The 19216-nt window shown below is 34.7% G+C and overlaps 1 protein-coding gene and 1 long non-coding RNA gene across 13 annotated transcripts in view; one reads left to right on the plus strand and one right to left on the minus strand.

Annotated features, from left to right (window-relative positions):
* The window catches only part of CFAP20DC (CFAP20 domain containing), an 82571-nt gene that overhangs the window by 58585 nt on the left and 4770 nt on the right, over positions 1 to 19216 (plus strand). For 9 of the 11 annotated variants that reach the window (XM_072934784.1, XM_072934786.1, XM_072934790.1 and 6 more), the window contains 2 exons: positions 2420 to 2623; positions 8700 to 8761. In XM_072934784.1, the coding sequence (XP_072790885.1) occupies positions 2420 to 2623; positions 8700 to 8761 (266 nt within the window). The remainder of the gene's footprint in view (positions 1 to 2419; positions 2624 to 8699; positions 8762 to 19216) is intronic. The other 2 variants (XM_072934792.1, XM_072934791.1) reach the window with 1 other exon arrangement.
* Positions 10054 to 19216, minus strand: part of LOC116808860 (uncharacterized) — a 39228-nt gene continuing 30065 nt past the window's right edge. The window contains exons 3-6 of one of the 2 annotated variants that reach the window (XR_012057912.1): positions 18558 to 18705; positions 13761 to 13956; positions 13226 to 13287; positions 10054 to 12116 (exon numbers count right to left, since the gene is read on the minus strand). This is a non-coding gene — a long non-coding RNA (uncharacterized lncRNA). The other variant, XR_012057911.1, reaches the window with a different exon arrangement.

The raw sequence follows: 19216 nt of genomic DNA on the forward strand, positions 1-19216 counted from the left end.
GCATGTAGCTAGCTGGTAATTAAAGTTTTCCACACATATAACTACATTCAAACAATTCTGAATAAATTATTTGAACCTAGAAGAATGCAGATGTCATTATATATGAAAAAAAAAATCCTTTAAACAATAGGTTTTATCAATATAGCAAAAGTTTTAAGTGCTTAATAAAAATACTTTATTGTAAGGGAAAGATATTCAAATAGACAAGATAAGCTTTTAATTAGTAAAGGAAATATTAATTTTAGACAAATTTACGAGTATTGCAAAATTACTTCTTACATTAAAAGATTCTCCTAAATTGTGAAGTTAACTTAATTTCAAATTCAGTTTTCAAATTCTCTCTTTGAAAACCAACAAAGACTATATAAACATTTTGAAGAGACTTTTTGGTAGTAATCATCTGAACTTGAAGAATAAATATTCCAAATTATTTCTCCATCATTAGTTTATTTTAGGGTGTGTTTAACACAGAAAATGGTCATAGCATCTCTTCTCCTTCCTGAGTATGGTATTTTCAGAGTAAGACCATTACAGGAGCAGAGAATAGAATGACAATTTGAAATAAGCTGGGGAGGGGGAACAGCAGGTGTTTAGAACTATGCTGTAATAATTCCAAAAATCTATGCATCTTTCTTCATAGGTGTAAAGGAAAAGACGAGCAAGTTTGGATAATTTCTTGTGCTTTTACTAAAAAGAGAATGAGAAAAAAAAAATATTTCAACAGTTTGTGCTTTTATGCTGCAGAGCACCAGTTCATTCTGTCAGTTTAATGACTGCATGCCAATTATATGAAGGAAGAAAGATAAGCCAAAGCTTCTCTTAAAATAATCAAATCATTGAAGAAGGTTCACATATAGGAAAATTAACAGGAAATCAACATGTTCAATAAGATCAATAAATGTTACAGCAGCTTCAGATCTGGAAGAATTTTGATCCATTAGAACAAAACAGGCTGCCTAAGCACAACATAGAGCTTTGTATAAGGTGAACAAATGACTAATAGCCACTGAGCTAGTAATAGGCATTCAGAAAAGGTCTAGAGAAAACAAGTCATATTAGTTTAGGATTAAAAATGTTCATAGTCATCACAATATTCAGGAATTAAGCTTGGACCTCATTAGCGAGGTTTGTAAAAAAGGAATGGTAACTGCAAACTGCTTCTGTCATCTTATGTTTTGTATTTCTGTCATCTCTTGTACTTTGTGTCTTATATACATAGGAAGCAAGCAAAGGAGTAATAATTTCACTATGAATTCTGGTGTAAGGTGACTTCTGTACCCCTCAAAGAAACACTAAAACATTACACACCACATTTCATAGCAAGAAAAGTTGTCAGTGTTAATATCCCTTGTACTGCTGACTTATGTGTTTTCTTCAGGTCTTCAGTTATTAGAGATCCTCCCTTATGCCATGAATATGATACGTTCCTGGCCTAAAAGCTCCATTCTCTTTACAAGAATCAAAGCTCTGTCCCTCTTTGAAATATTGTTATATAGTGTCTCACAGCCCACTGGCCAATACTCCAGTGATCTCAATCCATTCAAGTCCTGGTCACTGCCTGGATTCACTTTTCAAGCAGATATGCTTTGTACTTATATTTAGAACCAAAACTAAATTTCTCAAGTACTAGACTTGTTCCTTTGTGAAACAGCAATCTGTGCGGACCCTTTAAAAAGGGGAAAGCGTTTCTTAAAGGAAGTGTTCTTTAAACAAAGATAGTGCCAACAGCAAGGTTGGGTGACTTTAAACTATCTTATCTTAAGGTTTTGAGTGAGGCTTAAGTACTAGCTGTAAAATGGTTAGTATGTGTTTGCAGCTTTTGGCCTGTGGATCAAGTTAGGTATACCAATTATGGTTATATTAACAATTCCATCAGTGGATTTGAAGAAAAGTTAAAAGACATTGAAGTTTACTTGAAAATTCATACACTAGCAAACTGCCAGATTAACCTTTGAAATTTAGTGTTGAAATGGCTTTCCAGAGAAATTTTATTATGTGCTTGACCAATAACTAAATATTACATTGATGGTGTTGATGATACTGTGGTAACTGTGGGATTGGCTTTAATCCAAGATTTGCATTTAACAGCTGATGGATTTTTGAACTGGTCTGTTTTTATCTTCTATTTTTAATTGCAGTGGAACAGCAACTTCACTAAACACCCTGCGTCAAAACTGCAGTTCATTACAGTTCTTGTGGTGTTCTTCCTTCCTGTAATTGTTTATAAATATGCTTGATCTCCATAGATTAACAGAAATCTGTCAAGTAATTTTTTTCTAGTAAACATTTTGTTTCTCTTTCAGTATTGAAGCTTTTTGAAGATTCTGTGAGAGATTCTCCAAGGTCTCTCTGGGCTTCATTCATCTATTCTGTTCGGTGATCCTGTCTGTATTGTTGACTTTTCCATTTTATTTCACAGGAGTATGACAGGAAGAAGTACCAGTCAAACAGACTGAGTTCATCCGAACTACAGATGCTGGCCAGCATGAAGAGACAACAAAATGAAGAAATATGGGATGCTGGGATCTCCCACGGGCTGAGCGCCACACAGATCGATTGCTGCAATGTCAACCTAAATATAGCTGATGATGATACAGCAACCTGGAATTCTTGTTTCCCACCAGTAAGTCTAAACCCACAGTATTTTCTCAGGGGTCTTGAATACTATATTTTCTTTGAGTAGAGTTGAAATGTAAGGTATCTTTACCAAAGGGTCTTAGAACTTATCAAGTAAAACGTTTAACCAAGACATATGCACTTCCAGCATGTTCTCTAGTACCACCATGGATAAAGAGCAAATCTATTATATATATTCCTTCGTAGAATCCTGAATAATCTTGTAGGCTGTACAGTTCATCACCATAGTGGCTGACAACCTGCAGGTATGTGATATAGTACTTAAAAATAGTTCCAAAATGAATGAAACCCAGATATACCAGTCAGAAGCTGTATTACAGCGTGAGTAATGGAAAATAATTGCTTCTTACAAAGATAAAGTCTCATTACTGAAAAGCTAAATGTTTAAAGAACTGAAGCAGGAGAAAGCAGCAAAAAGCTACAGTAGTTCTGAGCACTTAGTATGTGATCATTTTGTATTTTACACCTTGGATCATTATTTGTCCTGGTACAAAGTGGTACAGAATCACACACAGCTGTACTATGTGACAGCACTGCTATAAGAAGCAGAGTATTTGTTGCATTCCACCAAAAAGTATTGAATGTATAAAAGCATGGAATAGCATTTCAGGAACTATATAAAGGTACTAGCAGGAGCTGCTGTAAAACTAGATAACCTCATACTCCATATATATATCAGCAATATAGCTGTTATTTTATTACAGTTGAGGCAATAATAAACAATGAATGTGGCTTAAGTAAAGCGCACAGCACAGCTCTGAGGCGAATTCAATGTTAGAAAACTAAGCACAGCTGTGTTGCCCCAATATAAACTATTACAGACTAAATGCTCTAAAATGTTAGGTGCAAATTACCTTCAGGGTTCTACATGGTCCAAACAGAGGCCTGTAGCAGCAACTTTCCATAGTGAATGATCAATACAGTGCTGGAACTTTGGACTACTTAAATTAAGGTTTCAAATGAGAAGAAATGTGTTGATAGATGGGTAATTGTACAAATAAGAACTTGATTTACAGAAGAATATTTTGCAGGACATCAGAGAAACATTAGTTGATAATAACTATTTGATAAACCTCTCAATTTACACATTTTGTTAATTTAATACTTCCAATGTGTTTTCTCTGTACACATTAAATCGGCTCAAACATGGTACAAATCTGAAACACCAGACAAATGGAACTCAATTAAATATAGAGAATAGAAGTCTCATTATTTTTTTAGCAGTTTAATTATACTGAAATTGATAAGAATATTTAGACATGACAGGTTTGGATAATACAAATTACATGGCTAAAACAAAATGAACTTTTAAAGTAAAATGTCCTGCTGCAGTATTCAGTAAAGCACAATGTGATTGCAAAGACTATACTTTGATCTTACTGCCTTGATCAACTTCTGTAGCTTCAATCTAAAATAGTGTTTAGATAGAATAGGTTAGTAATATAATTTGCAATTTAATATAGTTGTAGTTTTTCATAACAGCCTTTTATGGGCATCTTTCTCTACATAATTAAAGCATAAAAAACAAGATTTTGTCTTTGAGTTCTTCACATTTCATTCAGCTCACTGAAGAGCTTGTTGTGCCTTACACGTCCAGCTTTGTCAGGTTTCTCCTTGCATTTTGCATGGTGGACATTGAGGGTTCAAGATACAACAACAAGAACCTCATTTCCAAGGAGGGATTACTTAGGAAAGAAAGTATCCTTTCTCAGATAAAGACTAACCACTTAGTCCCTCACAAAAACAAAGAAATTCAGCTGTCGAGGTCTTCCGTACCCATTTACCTCAGCCTTTATGGAGAGCAGCACTGTGCCAGTACAGGGTTGGGCAGTCCCCAGAATCTCCTGCTTCATTTCATATTTTCCTTGCTGAGAATCAGCCAGAGCACCAGCTATTCATGGACATGATGGGAGTTTTTTGAGTATGGATTTGTGTGTTTAACACTACTCAATGTAATTCTGTTCCAACATGTGGAAAAAGGTAGAGTATCTATGTGAGGGTGATAATTCACTTTGTAGACCTTTGGTATCTAAGAAGGCTGTTAACATTTGTTAATGGAGGTGATTATTTAATCACCCCACATTCTTTTAATACAGAAGCTTTTAAAAGAGTAGTTGGGTGAATTGTTGGTATGCTGATGTTAAATGTCAGTGTATTTTGATAGGCTTACAACATTTCAGAAGGCTTGGGAGTAGCAATGCTGTGCCAGTATTCAAATGGTTAGCTGAAATAAAAGTCTTTAGTCATGCATTTTCTTTCTGTAAGATAAAATAATAGAATTATAGAATACTTTCATTTGGAAGGGACATTTAAAGGTCATCTAATCTTGCACTAAACCCAGTTGCTCAGTTCCCCATCCAACCAGGCCTTGAAGATTTGTAGGGATGGGCAGTCACAGCTTCTCTGGGCAATCTGTTCCAATGCCTCATCACCTGCATTGTAAAAAAAATTCTTCCTAACATCTGGTCTAAATCTACACCCTTTTAGTTTAAAACTGTTGCCCTTTGTCCTACCACAACAGGCCCTACTAAAAACTCTGTCCTCATCTTTCTTGTAAAGCCTCCTTTAGTTTCTGAATGGCTGCAGTAAGGCCTCCCCAGAGCTTTCTTTTCTCCATGCTGAAAAGCCCAACTCTCTCAGCCTGTCTCCATAGGAGACATCTTCCAATCCTCTGATAATTTTTGCAGCCTGCTCTGGACTCACTCCAGCAGGTCCATGTCTTTGCTGTGCTGAGGACCCCAGAGCTGGACACAGTACCCCAGGTAGGGTCTCACAGAGGCAGAGCAGAGAGGCAGAATTCCCTCCCTGATCCTGCTGCCAATGCTTCCTTTGGATGCAGCCCAGGATACAATTGGCATTCTGGTCTGACAGGTCATGTCTAGCTCTTCATCCCCCAATACTCCTAAATCCTTCTCCACAGAGCTGCTCTCAATCCCTTCATCCCCCAGTACTAGTAAATTTCTCATTTTCTCAGCTTCCAGTTTTTATAAAGAAGCATTTCTTATGTATATATTTATTCTTTATATATATTTCTTATGTAAAAAATATATGTATAGAATAAAAGCAGATTTGTTTTTGTCTCTGATCTTTACTACCACTATAGTTTAAGAGAATTTTCAAATGCTCAATCCTTCCTAAATCAGATGTACAAACTGCAGAAAACTTTATAGCTATATATATATAGAGATATAGATCTGTAGCCATCTTCCAGTTGCATAGGTAAATTATTTTAGCAATGCAGTATATAGAAAAGAAATAGAAATAATCCTCATATTGGAATTTGAGAAATAAAGTACAGTTTGAAATTCTTGTCATGATTAAACTTTCATGCTTACATGTGTTTCCAGGTTGTATCTTTCTGATTCTTTAAATCAGTAGTATCAATTGCTTTCTCTTATGTTTTTCAAAGATAAATAAGGAGTATTTTCTTTAAAATTTTTCTTCATTTTATACATTTGTGTCCTTTAGGTGGAATCTATGACAACAGCACCACCAGAAGGCAGCTTTTTGTGTATCTTCAATTTTGAAATACCTTTGATGTTTTGCAAGGCAGGGCAGAGTATAATCATGTTAGATAGTGAATTTATGTATCAAAGTACTATTCTATATATAAACCACATTCTAAGTGAGTTTAATTTTTTTCATCACTTAACCATTTTTAGCCTGATTTCCAGAATCATTGAAAAGTGTCAAGTTACTGACTTTAATGAATCTGAGAAACCCTTGTGAATGTAAAGGCACATAGATCAATCACATCATTGAGCTGCAGTTAGAACAGATGTCCTTAACAACTACAAAACAGATATACTAAAATTGTGGATTTATATTCTATGATAGTCTACCAAGAACTAAATATATGCTATCAGGAGAAAATGTTGATATGTAAGTGGTTTAGCTGCTGCTGTAAACTATGACAGCCAAAAAGGAATAAAATCACTTTGAATATTATACATTAGCTAGTATAGCCTCAGTTATAAATATGAAAAACTTCTACTTTAAAATGGGTTTACTTTGAAGGAGAATTGTAAACCCTTGTAAAATATGTGCAGGGCACAGTTTCAATTCAAAAATATGTGTATGTAAAGCTAAATATTTTTAAATATTTTACTTGACCATGTCTTACCTTAATATTTTCTTAAATCTTAAGACCTATGAAAATCCATGCTAGATTTGCAACAGTATGAAAGACACAGTTCTGTATATTGAAGAATGTAATGTGACATTTATACTCACATATATATACATTATCCAAGAAAATCTGCAAAGCTTACAAAACATTTCTGTTTAAATGCCTTGTTTTATTCTTTCTTGCCCTGTCAGAGAATTGGCCCATTCAGCTTCTTGGATAGTTGTTTCCACACTTCAGACACAGCACAAACATTCTGGAGAAAGATCTATATGAGAATTCAGGGTACCCTACTTACATATGGTCCCTGTTTCTCACCAGAAATGCGGAGGAGAAGGATGATTCTCCTAATTGCTCACTGGTATATCCTGGAAGCTTGTAATGGTATAATAGTGATACAATGTTCCATTGGCAGAATCCAAATTATGCCCACCACTAAAAGTTGTCTTTCAAGTTAGGGGTACTCACAGAGAAGAAAGATTACCTGTTCCACAAGCAACTTCCTAAATGTAAATTAAATCACGTAAGTCTTGATCTGAAAAATATTTGAAATAGTTTTTCCAGGTTCATACCTAATTTGTAGAAGGTCTTTTGGCCTCTTTTGTGAGTCTTCAGAAAAGAAAGCCACTTAACACAGAAATGGTCTGGCAGAACTGAAGTCTGACAGACAAGAGCAGTGTTATTTAAACCCAGAATTATGCCAACTGTGAGCTCAGTTTGACAGCCCCTAGAGGGATCTGTTCACATCAAGTCAAATTGCAAAACTGAGGAAGAGTATTCTTTACTATGAAATGAGACTAAAAATTATTTAGACAGATATTCTGGTTAGTAGACTGACTAATTCATTCTCTGTCTTGTCCTCATCTTCCACTAGCTATCATCTGGGAATTGCACTATCCACCACCATGCAGTGAGACATATTTGGTAGTAATTAGGATGTCATTCATCCTGAACATATATTTTACAACATCCCTTTCCATTGTCTTAAACCATGAGGATATATTCATTTTTATATTAATTTTTGATTTTAAAAATTCATTTCTTAACACTTTTTATTATTTTAGCATTTAATGCACTGAATTGTACAAGTATTGTTAATGTATGCTTACATTTTCACTTCTTTTGCATTTCTTTCAATGATTTCTTTAGAAGTGCTTTTGAGGTGTGTGATAATGGCAGGGAGAGTCTCTTCTGGTATAACCACACATATTCTGGGAGAAAATGTATTTGTGGATTTTAGAATTCTTGAATTTTTTACATCCGTTTATTGATTTTTCTTGCAAATAACTCTTTTTAATGCCATAAGCCAAATGTAGTTTGAAACTTTTAGGGCATGTACTTACAATCGGTAGGTAAGATTTGACTGGGAAATTATCATGCTTTGTATGAATATTCATACAGCCTTTTTAGCTATTCATGAACAGCTTAATCCAGGCTTCAAAGCTGCAGTGCCATGGAGAATCATATGTGCTTCAGTAATCTTCATTTAGGACTGCTTAAATCAGTGTTATTGCTGCTTCTAACCTAGTCTGCCAACCCTCTTACCTTGTGTTTTCCACTCTTAAAAATGGTTCGTTCTGCACAGATCCTACCAAGATTTTCTTCCTCATGCTTTGTACACATGTTCAATCCAGACTCTTTTGTCATACAAGACCTTAATACCCTCCATCTCTGAAATTTCCTGACTGTTCCAACACTCTCACAGGCAGCAGAGAAATAACTGTGTGATCTCCTCCTTAATTCATATGTATTTCCGCCCAGACAAAAATCATCTTTTGAGTTGTACTTTTGTACAGTTAAGACCAGAATATCCATTTTTAATTTCACATATAAGAAAAACGAATGTAAAATTCTAATATCAGAGGCTGCAAATCTATCTGTTCATACCAGATCTCTGACATACTTCTAAACAATTCATTATTTTTGTTTTCCACAGCCCGTCAGTCAGGAGCATCACTATCAGAAAGAAATGAGCCCACTTTCTCATTCCAACCCACGGTAAGGTTCCATTTATAGCCCAGGCAGTAAGGATGCAGTTAGAGTGTTCTGAATATTAAATGTGACACTCTTTGATTTAATCTTCAATCTCTTTTCAATTGCAACCTCCTCTCAGAGGGTTTTATTGCTCGTTTTAGTCATTGTCTACAGTATGTCTGAGCTGTCTGGGAACACAGAACTGAATTCTGCATGTTTTGGATGTACCACTGTGTATTTAAAGTATCTGACACAGGCCTTGCTCCTACATCTGCTTTGATGTGTGATTCAGCAAATCGTCCTCATCTCACATACATACACTCTCATCTATTTCTTTCTCCCTCTCTGCTTTGAAGGCTTAGAGCTAAAATTCTGTATGCAACTGTAGGTGTCAGGGAATCAATTGGTTCCAAAAGATTTTAATGCTACTTATTATGAAGGGTTTTTTTTTTCAATAGATATCCCGGTTAGGAGAGGGAGTTACAACACTCTGGGATAGAGCAAATGGATCCTGTCTACAGCATATTTTGTGTGTCAGATTTTTAGCTTGATCTGTTTTGTTTGGAATTGGGAACAAAATCCCTGTGAATTTAATGTAAGGTGAGATGACAAGGGGAGAAGGTGGCTAAGGAAAATTAATCACATTGAGACTGTTCAGACAATCAAGATTAATTGTCCAGTTTCAGACCTGCTTTGTACCTGTGAAACCTGAACATCACTTTGTCAATTTTTTAACTGCCTGAACAAGAGGTGTACTAATTTTTAAAAGCAGTCCTATTTCACTTTCGCTTGGTGTCATTAACATGGATTTTGCTTGTCCAAGTTTTAACTGGATTATGTTATGTGTGTTGGGGGGCAGGGATGGGAGGAGAGGACGTTTCAGTTGCAACTTCTTTATATTTTACCAACAGTCTGAAATGTTCTCTGAGAGCTCACTGTCAGTCAGTTGTGCTGGATAATGTGTTTCTCCTCACACAGATGTTTTCAGCCACTTTTCTCACTTGCTATCCATATTCAAAATCTTCTGATTAGATTTTATGAAGTGAACAATCTGAAACTTTCTGTGCACATTCACCCAGATGCATCAGTTATTGCAAGACATAGCCATATCTTTCTAATATATTACTGGAGTTACAAGAATAATCCCGGATTCCTGTTCCCTTTCACATGTAAATCAAGGTACTTATGTTTGTCTGGAAGACCTCTCTGCCTTGTGGGTGATGGTTGTCTAAAGAACCATCTCCTTATGAGCTGTTGAATGGATGAAGTGGACAGAGATAATTGACTACAGTCCACAGAGTAAAACAGGAGGTACCTTAAGACAGAACTTTGGACTCTTTATTCCAAAATTGATTTTATAGTTCTGACGACATTATAATTGCCTATATTTTAGTGCAGGCTACATTTTTTGTGTTCTTTTTGCCCATACGTTGGTTAAGTCAAGTTTTATTAAGTTATTTTTATGCATGTGCTAAAGCAATTTGGTACTGGTAAACTTTATATACTGGAAAAACAAACACCATTATCTGTAAAAAGAAAGTGTTTCATCATATCAAGTTAATATGATCAACAATGAAAACTTGTATTTCCATATAATAAAATTTAAAACAAAATAGTATAATTTATTATTTAGTTCTTATGCTATTTTAATCCAGTACACACAGTAGACTTAAATTTCCCTAGAAATCATTTTCGAGAAATGCAGGTGGTATTCATAAAATACCTGACTTGCAAGTGCCTCATAAATTCAGTAATCCTTGCGAACTGCCAGAAAAGCATTATTGGGCTGTAAATACAGAAGATGACAAAATTATGAGGTCAGTTTGCATCATGATATAAAAACTGGAGATGATGTGACTTGAATACCATTATTCACATCATTACCTTTCATTTATAATGGAAAACTGTAATGTTTTTCACAGAGGATGTGTTCCTAAATAAGGAGGAAATAAAATTAATCTTAATTCTATAACTTAGTTCCTAAACTGCTTCTAAAGGCAATTTTAACAAATCCTGTAAAAGCAACTAGAAAATGTCTAAAAATTTGTAAGACTACTGTAGCTTTGTAGGAAACACATGGAATATTTGAAATAGAGTCCCTTTAGGTGTGTAGGTGTAAATGCTATGGTATAAAGACAGTTACATGGTGCATTTACCAAATTAACAAGTCGTTTTTTGTAAAGAGGGGTAAAGAACAGGCCTTTAGAGTAATTTTTAAAAGTGTAGTAGTGATATCTTCTGGGAAATGAAAAGAGACCAATGTGGAAGCTATTGTCCAGTAAATGTAGGTTCTGTCCATAATAAGATAAAAGAACAAGCTAGGAAAGAAAGCCTGTGAAGGTAATGGAAACTCAGTCAATAAAAAGGCTCAGCTCGACTCATTGTCCATTGGTTCCACTGGGTAAAGGTCATAAGTCTGCCAAGAATATTGCTCCTGCCATCGGAATCAGCCCACCTGGTGCTGCTCTGCAAGGCAGAGAAGCAGTTAATGAAAGGAGACAGCCGAGGGCAGAGGCTGCAGGGCCAGGAGAGGGAGGTGATGTGGGTGTCCGCCCAGGCCGTGCAATTCCCACAACTGATGCGCGGCTGGCAGAACTGGGGAATCGCTTTCTTCTCTGCAAACAGGGAGCTGGAAGTGTCTGTCTTGCTTCTTCCTCCAGTGCAAGGACTGCATTTTGCTATATAACCAGCATCTACTTAGTAAGATTTTCTCCTCCAAACCTTTTGTGTGTTATAGAATGTTTGGAAGTTTCACTAAAGGAAATCCTGGAAGATCGTAAGTGTTCTAGAATTTCAGCCACACTGAACTGTGATCTCCAGAGTTGCTCTCTGAAAAAGATGACTTGAACCTAATTTATTAGACTTTTATACACTTCTACAGATGCTCTCCAGAAAATTTATTTCTGATAAAAGATGATTTTTCTGCCTTTGAGAAAGGTTTCAACTTATTAGAAAAACCCTATCTTTGTAAACATTGCCTCACTAGATCTTGTCTTGACATCCTACTCAACACTTCCAAACTACAAATAAAATTTGTTTCTCTTATTCAAACAGTTGTTCCACAGAAACTGCACTAAAGTAGGGCACAAATATTTCAATATTTAATTGAGTATCCTTTCACAAGAAGCATATTTTGCTTAAATAATTCTGTGCCAAATGTGCATGGCTAGATTTTCAATTAGGTTTTATCCAGATGTTTCTTTTTCAGTTTCTTCTATCTAAAATTAACTGATAAGTTCTGCACCCTCTGACAAATGATTAAGAGCCATTGGCCTCCCTTCAATTGGGCTTGGTATGAGCTGACTGAAGCAGGTTATCTTGTCATTGTAACTTACATTTGTTAAGTTAGACTGATTGGGATGTCATCATTGTTCTTCCTCTAAAATCAAAAAAAAAATTTAAAAAACAAAACAATACAATCAACCCACTGAAAAGTAAATAACATTTTCATTCCTTTTATGATAAATGTTATAGATTAGAGATTTATCACCACAAAATGTTTCACTGGTATGAAGAGTTGTGTGTTTGAGGAGGACAATAACTTGTAAAAAAAAAGTTGTTGCTTTTACCTTAAGGAAAAAAAAAATACCCAAATCCTCTGTTGCTACTTTATCCAACAATGCAATTTTCTTATTTTCATAGTGATATGCATGCACAGCACCTGAGGTAATGAATCATGAGATGCATAAACATGTACCTTTAACTAAAAATATCTTTTAATGATATTCAAACTTGATGACTGGTAAAATTTAGGTATGTTAGTTATAAATATAAATTATATGTAAATATAATAAACACCTCTTTCTGTGCATTCTGAACACTCTATTGGTTTCAGAGAATAAATTATTTCTTTCTCTTTCTTTGAAATTTTCTTCTAGAGAAATCTTTTTTCAGAACCTATGGTTACCATATATATTGCCATTATCGTGGTATCTGACATTTGCATAATATCAGTGATTCCAGCATAAAAAATACATCAGCTGTAAACTTTCAAATATTAAAAGTATCTTCAGCTCTGAGACTACCATTCAAGTACTCTCATCCATCCCAGATGAAAACTAAACATTCCAATAGCTGGTGCATGTGTTATTGTACCGTTGAGAGATTCTGTAAAATTAAACTCACCCATGAAATGGTGCAGTAAAAGAGGGATTGCAGCTATAACATTTATTTGCACTACATCAGAACCTCTCCCTCATTCAGAGTATGAAACTCAGGCACAAGAGCCCTTCGTATTTCCATGCAAACATTTGAATAGCAGAATAAGTTAGTTAAGAAACACATTTAAAGACTGATTTTTTCAAAGAAAGAAGCATATCTATTCTGATGATTCATTATAAGCTCATACAATGCCATTACTTTTGCAAAACAGACAATATTACATTATGAAGTAGGATAAAATTACACAACAGTTGTCAAAATAAGTGAACAAGAACAATGTATCACGAAACGTACTTTGGTTTTTATTTTACTTGTTCAGTTACTTACCCACAAAATAGAGTAATTTGCAGTAGATCTCCCAGTCGTTAATCTGAATTAGCAAAGTTCTGCTGCATTTGTCAAGCAATAATGTGCATGAGAAAGAACATGACAAAAGAAGTAAATGGCACAGGAACCATCTAATTGAACAGGTTACATTTTTTTAATCATGATGCTAAAAGCTTAGCTGCAGAAAGGTTATGGAGAACCAAGTAGCTAACATGTTAAATCTTGTTTAAATAATCCAAAAATGGCTTTTCCTTGTATGGGAATCTAAGAACATGGAAACATGACAGTATGTGCACTAAGGATTTAAATGTAAAACATAGCAAATGCTTTTTAACATGCTGTTACATCCATGTCAATTTGAGGTAGACTATTTCTTCTTTTTCTTCTTCTTCTTCTTTTTATTTTATTTTTTTTAGCTTCAGGACTTACTGAGAATAATTTTATTGTTTGCACATTTTTCTGGGTATTCTCGGGCCATTCAAACAAAGGCCATGCTTATATGGAAAGATAGAGAATAGGCAATAAAAGATTTTACCTCTCAGACATGTCAGATGGAAAGGACATGCTCCCTGTTCCCAGGCTGTTACAGTCTCTCCATCCTCAGCTGAGCTCTTGCTCTGGCCCTTTACCCATGTGGCTTTTCTCAGGGCATTTCCAGGGTTCAGTCTTTAAGTAAAATTAAATGTTCCCTCCATTTAACAGAAGCTATGATAGCAATTTCATGTATTTAGCTACAAAACATAGGCAAAATAGCAAAATATATTAATTACTAAGATGTTAAACCTCCAGATTCAGGTCATTTATATTTTTAGACCAAACTGTATTTTTAAAACCAAATTGTGTGTTGTTTTAATAGCCTGAACAAAGTTATCATTTCAACTTTGATAATGAAAGACAAACTGGAAATACCAGTCAGCATGATTATAGTATAGATACCTGTGGTAGCACCTTACTTTATCTAAATATCTGTTTAGTAAGTAGAATTCACATCTCCTTTGTTATCCTTGAATCCAATCTAGCATCCCTAAGATAGTTCATTTAGAGATTTAAGACTTTAAGAGCAGATTCAAGTGTTCCCTGCACAGTTGCACTTGTACTTTTTATGATCTCATGGACAATTAAATTATTTGGCTTTTAAGGAAATCCCTGCTTCCATTAGAAATTCAGTGTTTGACAAAATGGACTTGCTGAAGTGGTTTGGAGGAAGGAAGAAGGCATTTTCTAAATATGCTTGTGATTGTCTCAATCTTAGTGCATGGGAAAAAAGAAAGTTCCAGTAAGGCATACAGTAAATGAAGATATTATGTATTAGGGATGGAATGAATCTGTCACTTTGACGGATTGTGAGGCAGAGAACAGATTAACAGATTACTCATAGTCAGAATTCAGCTCACTGTGAAAAATGTGCAGGAAATGATAAGTGTTGCTTTGTGCTGATTTAATGATATCTTGAAACTACAGTAGCACTCCAGGAAAATAACACAATTTTAGCTCATGACTTACTTTTTTTAAAAAATCATCAATGTATTGCCAGATTGCCTTTAAATACTTTTGAAAATAGAACTTTCAATTCATGCAAAGTCATAGGAAGATATATATTTATGTTATTTTTCAAGATTTTTTTTTTAAATATGCATTCAAAAATCCTTGATTTTTATGTATAAGTATACTCTGTATTCTTTTGGTAATATATCTTCTGCTTCTGTGAACTCACTCAGTTTTTCATTTAAAAAAATGCTGGTTTCCCCACCTGGAACTGAGTAGCACTGAACAGTTATTGATGCAGAAATTAATACTGAATTTGTATTCATTTATGGAATTTTTATGGAAAAACTTAAAAATTTTCAAAAACTTGAATTGTTTAAAGCATTTTAGATACAATAATGGACAACTTAAACCTCAGGTGATTTCATAATTATGACAGTCATGTAATGGTAGGACCTGAAATTAGTTTCAACATATTTTCAAATAATAATTATGTTCTGTACATTCATCAAACAAATCTAATCATTAATAGCCTAAAAAAGTCATTGTTCACTACTGAAGTTATTATTGAAGAATTTATTTACATGGAAGTACTTCTGCTAAAAAATAAACCCAAACCTCCCATTATGCATTCAGGACTTACATGTGACAAAGCAGAAACAAAACAGTGTGTGTAGGTAATTTGCCTTAAGTTAATAAAGTTACACATGTGCCTGAAGCTGATGAGATATGGAAATAATTGAAAATTCACATATTTTAATCTAGAGGAGCCCAACCAGCAACGCATGCTCCGAAGAAGTTGGATCAGGGAATAGATGAGGGGTCTTACAAGGGACATTACAAAGCCAGGTGACTTTTCATTAATTTTTTTTTAAATAGATATAATTGAAATTGAAAACAGGACGAAATTAGGTCTTTATCTTAGCAGAACTGGAGCATCCTTTAGATGGGAGCTGGCATTCTGCATTCAGTACGTCACGGTAAGGTATCATTATGCACTTTCAGCATTTGCAGCAGGATTTTCTCCACATGATATTAAATACTGCTAATACAGCAGAAGTATGCACTGAGATTTAAGTTGATAACTACACAAGATGTCAGGAATTGGTCCTTTTTTTGTTAAAATATTTTTACAGTTGCTTCATGCATTGACGTTTTCTGGTCCTCCACAGTTAGTCAAATAATCCACTGTAAAAACACAGTTCAGCAAATGCGCTCCTCTTACTTCACCCAGGCAAAGTCCATTCTCCTCTCAAGTTCATAAAAATTCACTAAGTAGATGCAGTTAACTATGATCTTTTGTGGTTTTAGTGATTGTACCCTTCAGGTGCTGAATAGACTGTCAATCTGATGTGTTAATAATGACACAAAACTAAGGCTGGTTTTTCATTCTCTGATTTGATAAAATGGCACTTTTGCAGTATACTACAAGGTTGAACAAATATTCCTTTTAATTATAGATTGTTGGACAAAACCATACTAAAACTTCAAAGCATTTAATTTTTTTAATAAAGTGGATTAAATTATCCCATTGATTTAAGTAATACAAATTAAATGTGATCCAAAAGAAATGCTATAAAGTACGCTGTCTCAAGATAGTGCAATATTAAAAATCTTTATATTAAGTGATTTGACATTTTCTCAGTCTCCTAATCTGCAAAAGTATCTGTGAAAAAATCAGAGTATCAAAAGTATTCCTTAAGATTTCAGTGAAAAACATCTGATTCTAAGGATTTCTGCTGATGGCAGTAATTTTAATACATTGTCATTGACAAGTGCTGCTTAATAAAGCATCACTAATTTTCTCAACAGACTTTGCTGATGGAAGCCTTTTTTCTGCAAATTTACCATGCTGTCATAAGGCTGAAAATTATGTTCATAAATCCAAAATATTCTTTTGCTTTCCATCACAGTTCAGCTGTCACATGACATTTCACTGACATGACCACTATTATCTGAAAGTATTTTAAAAGAATCTTTAAGTAATATTTTTTTAAGAAAAATGTAATAAGATTATGTAACATTTGCATTATATTTTAATATGGAGACTAGCTTTCAGAATAATGAAGAATTTTATTGCAAGCTCTAAAGGTACATGGTACTGTTGAGTGTGTGTGGAACCTATTCTGTGCCTTCCTATAATGCAGCTCACAATGTCAAAAGACAATATTTGGCATTCCACACTGTTATCAGGAAGCTGTAGATGGTTTATTGCACATTGATTGAATTGATTCCAGCTGGAGGCATTGATAGCATAAATAGAGTGGTTTCAATTAGTCAGAATGTGTGATTAGCTTTTCTGTTTTAATGAGATAAACTAGCTTCTTTAATAAAAAATATATATTCTCTATTCACTCAGAAAAAAATCACAATAACCAGGAACACAGAGCACAGTGTTTCTCAGAATATTGCCAGTTACCTCCATCCCAGTCCTTGACTTTTGTCAAGGTCTAACACATTTTCCAGGGTTCTTTTTTAAAATTCACTGAAACCCTCTGTCCCCCACACACACCGACATTTTAGTTGCTTCCTAAAAGCAGCTGCAGATTTTACTGTGGAAAGTTTGGTGTGACTGCTCAGCTGCAGCATCTGTCAGAATTCCTGCTGTAAAGCCACTCCTCAGACGTTTATCCATCAACTGCCAGCACTCAATCTTCAGTCTGATTTAACCAGGAAGATTTCAGTACTCATGAGATTTTTTTTTTTAATTTCTCTTCAAGTTTTTAGGAGGTTAATTTAGACTTTGGTAACTAACTTAAAAAGTAAGTTAGCAAGTAACTAACCTACTTACTAGAAGTAGTAAACCAGTTTTTAATATGTATTGTGTAAAATGTTTTATCCTTCAAAGTAATACTAAGTCAACAATGAAAACTTAGTACTGTAATGTTTTGATTACATGTCTTGGTGGGAAGCAGTTGAATAGAAAAACTATTTGTTTTTCTTGGACATTGAGAGAAAAAAACGTAAACTGAATAAAGACTGTCTTATTTGGAAATAATAAACTTTCCAACACATTCCTGTTGCAATTGTCATTGATAACAACTTCTTTGCCTCCTTCTAGAACCATCAAAAGCATTCGACCTTATACTTGTACCTCCTAGAAAAAGTAACTATTCATCTACTGAGTCAGATAAATTAAAATAAATATGAATATGAAATTTAACACCTTAATATAATAATTGACTCCAATAAATGAAGGACAAAATCAAAGATAAAATCACCTGGCTACTCAAAAAATCATTCCATCTCTGATTTCTCAGACTTAATATTTTATGTAGATCTTCCAGATATGAGACTTTAAACTAAAATTCATCCATTTCCTGAGTAATAAAACCTATTAATATAGCACAAATACTGATTTTAACAAAGTATTGTTAAATATTAGCAACATATTATTTAATTTTAACAACATATTATTACCTTGTTCCCTCATTGTTTTCTAAATGAATTGCCTTTTTCTTTTCCATTGGAGGTAATTACCTTACTATCTTTCCTTCTTGCTAACATCCTCTCTGCTTTACAGGTCCTATTTTCTTTAGGAATTCCCTGATACATGTTTTATATGAAAAAACACAAATCTTTAAATGCTTCTGGTTTATGCCAGACTGGTAGAAGTGCATATGTACTCTAAAGCTCTTATATTTTGTAACTCTGTTGGTCTTACTAAGATAATTCTCTTCAGAAGTGAGCACTGTCTTTCTGTCTCCTTGCACTTTTGTATCAGCAGTTGCCCCAGCAGAAATATTCTAGTTCTTCTCTGGATCTCAAACATCTCTGCCTTTTGCAAAAGTCGCAGTGATTGTGGAAGGAAAGCTAGCTTGGGAAGCAGAGGTGTTATTTACCTTACCTTCCCCAAGTTTGATGCAGTTTCTCTGAGAGATCACCTTTGCCTCTGCTGGCTTTGTTTCAGTGCAATTGTAGAGAATCAGGTCCGTGCTGCTTTGTGCTGTCAGCCCACTCCTGTGGGGATGGTCAGAGTCTCGTGATTTTGGGGGCTGATTTTCAGGCAGATCAAACCACACATGCAAGAGACAGCAATGGAAAATACATTCAACCATGCTACTGGGTATCACCCTGCATTTAACTGTTATTCCTAAAAACTTCTGAAGCTTTGGTGTAGACAAAGAGCCTTTGGTTTGGGAATGCAGATAGGGTGAGAGTGACAGCTAATAAGGAGAAGTCTAAGCAAGCACATGGCTGTGTGCATTGCTTGTACCAACTCCCAGTGGCCTTAGCTAACAGCAGAAGAGAAGGATTGGCTGTGAAGCTGGTCATATATGTGAAAATTATATGATGCTATAAGAAAATTTTAAAGTATGTTTTTTAGATTTTGACATGATGGAAAATTCGATATCTCTTCCTTTAAATCTGCCATGCTACTTGCTGGATTTCTACACCAACAGTTCTGTTTCCTGAGGCGGAAAATTAGATTTTTCCATTTTGACTGCAAACAGATAGGTGATTGTCCCCAGATTCAACCCAGATTATGCACACACGCCAACAGGA

The sequence above is a fragment of the Taeniopygia guttata genome, chromosome 12 (assembly GCF_048771995.1).
Source record: "Taeniopygia guttata chromosome 12, bTaeGut7.mat, whole genome shotgun sequence".
Lineage (NCBI taxonomy): Eukaryota > Metazoa > Chordata > Aves > Passeriformes > Estrildidae > Taeniopygia > Taeniopygia guttata.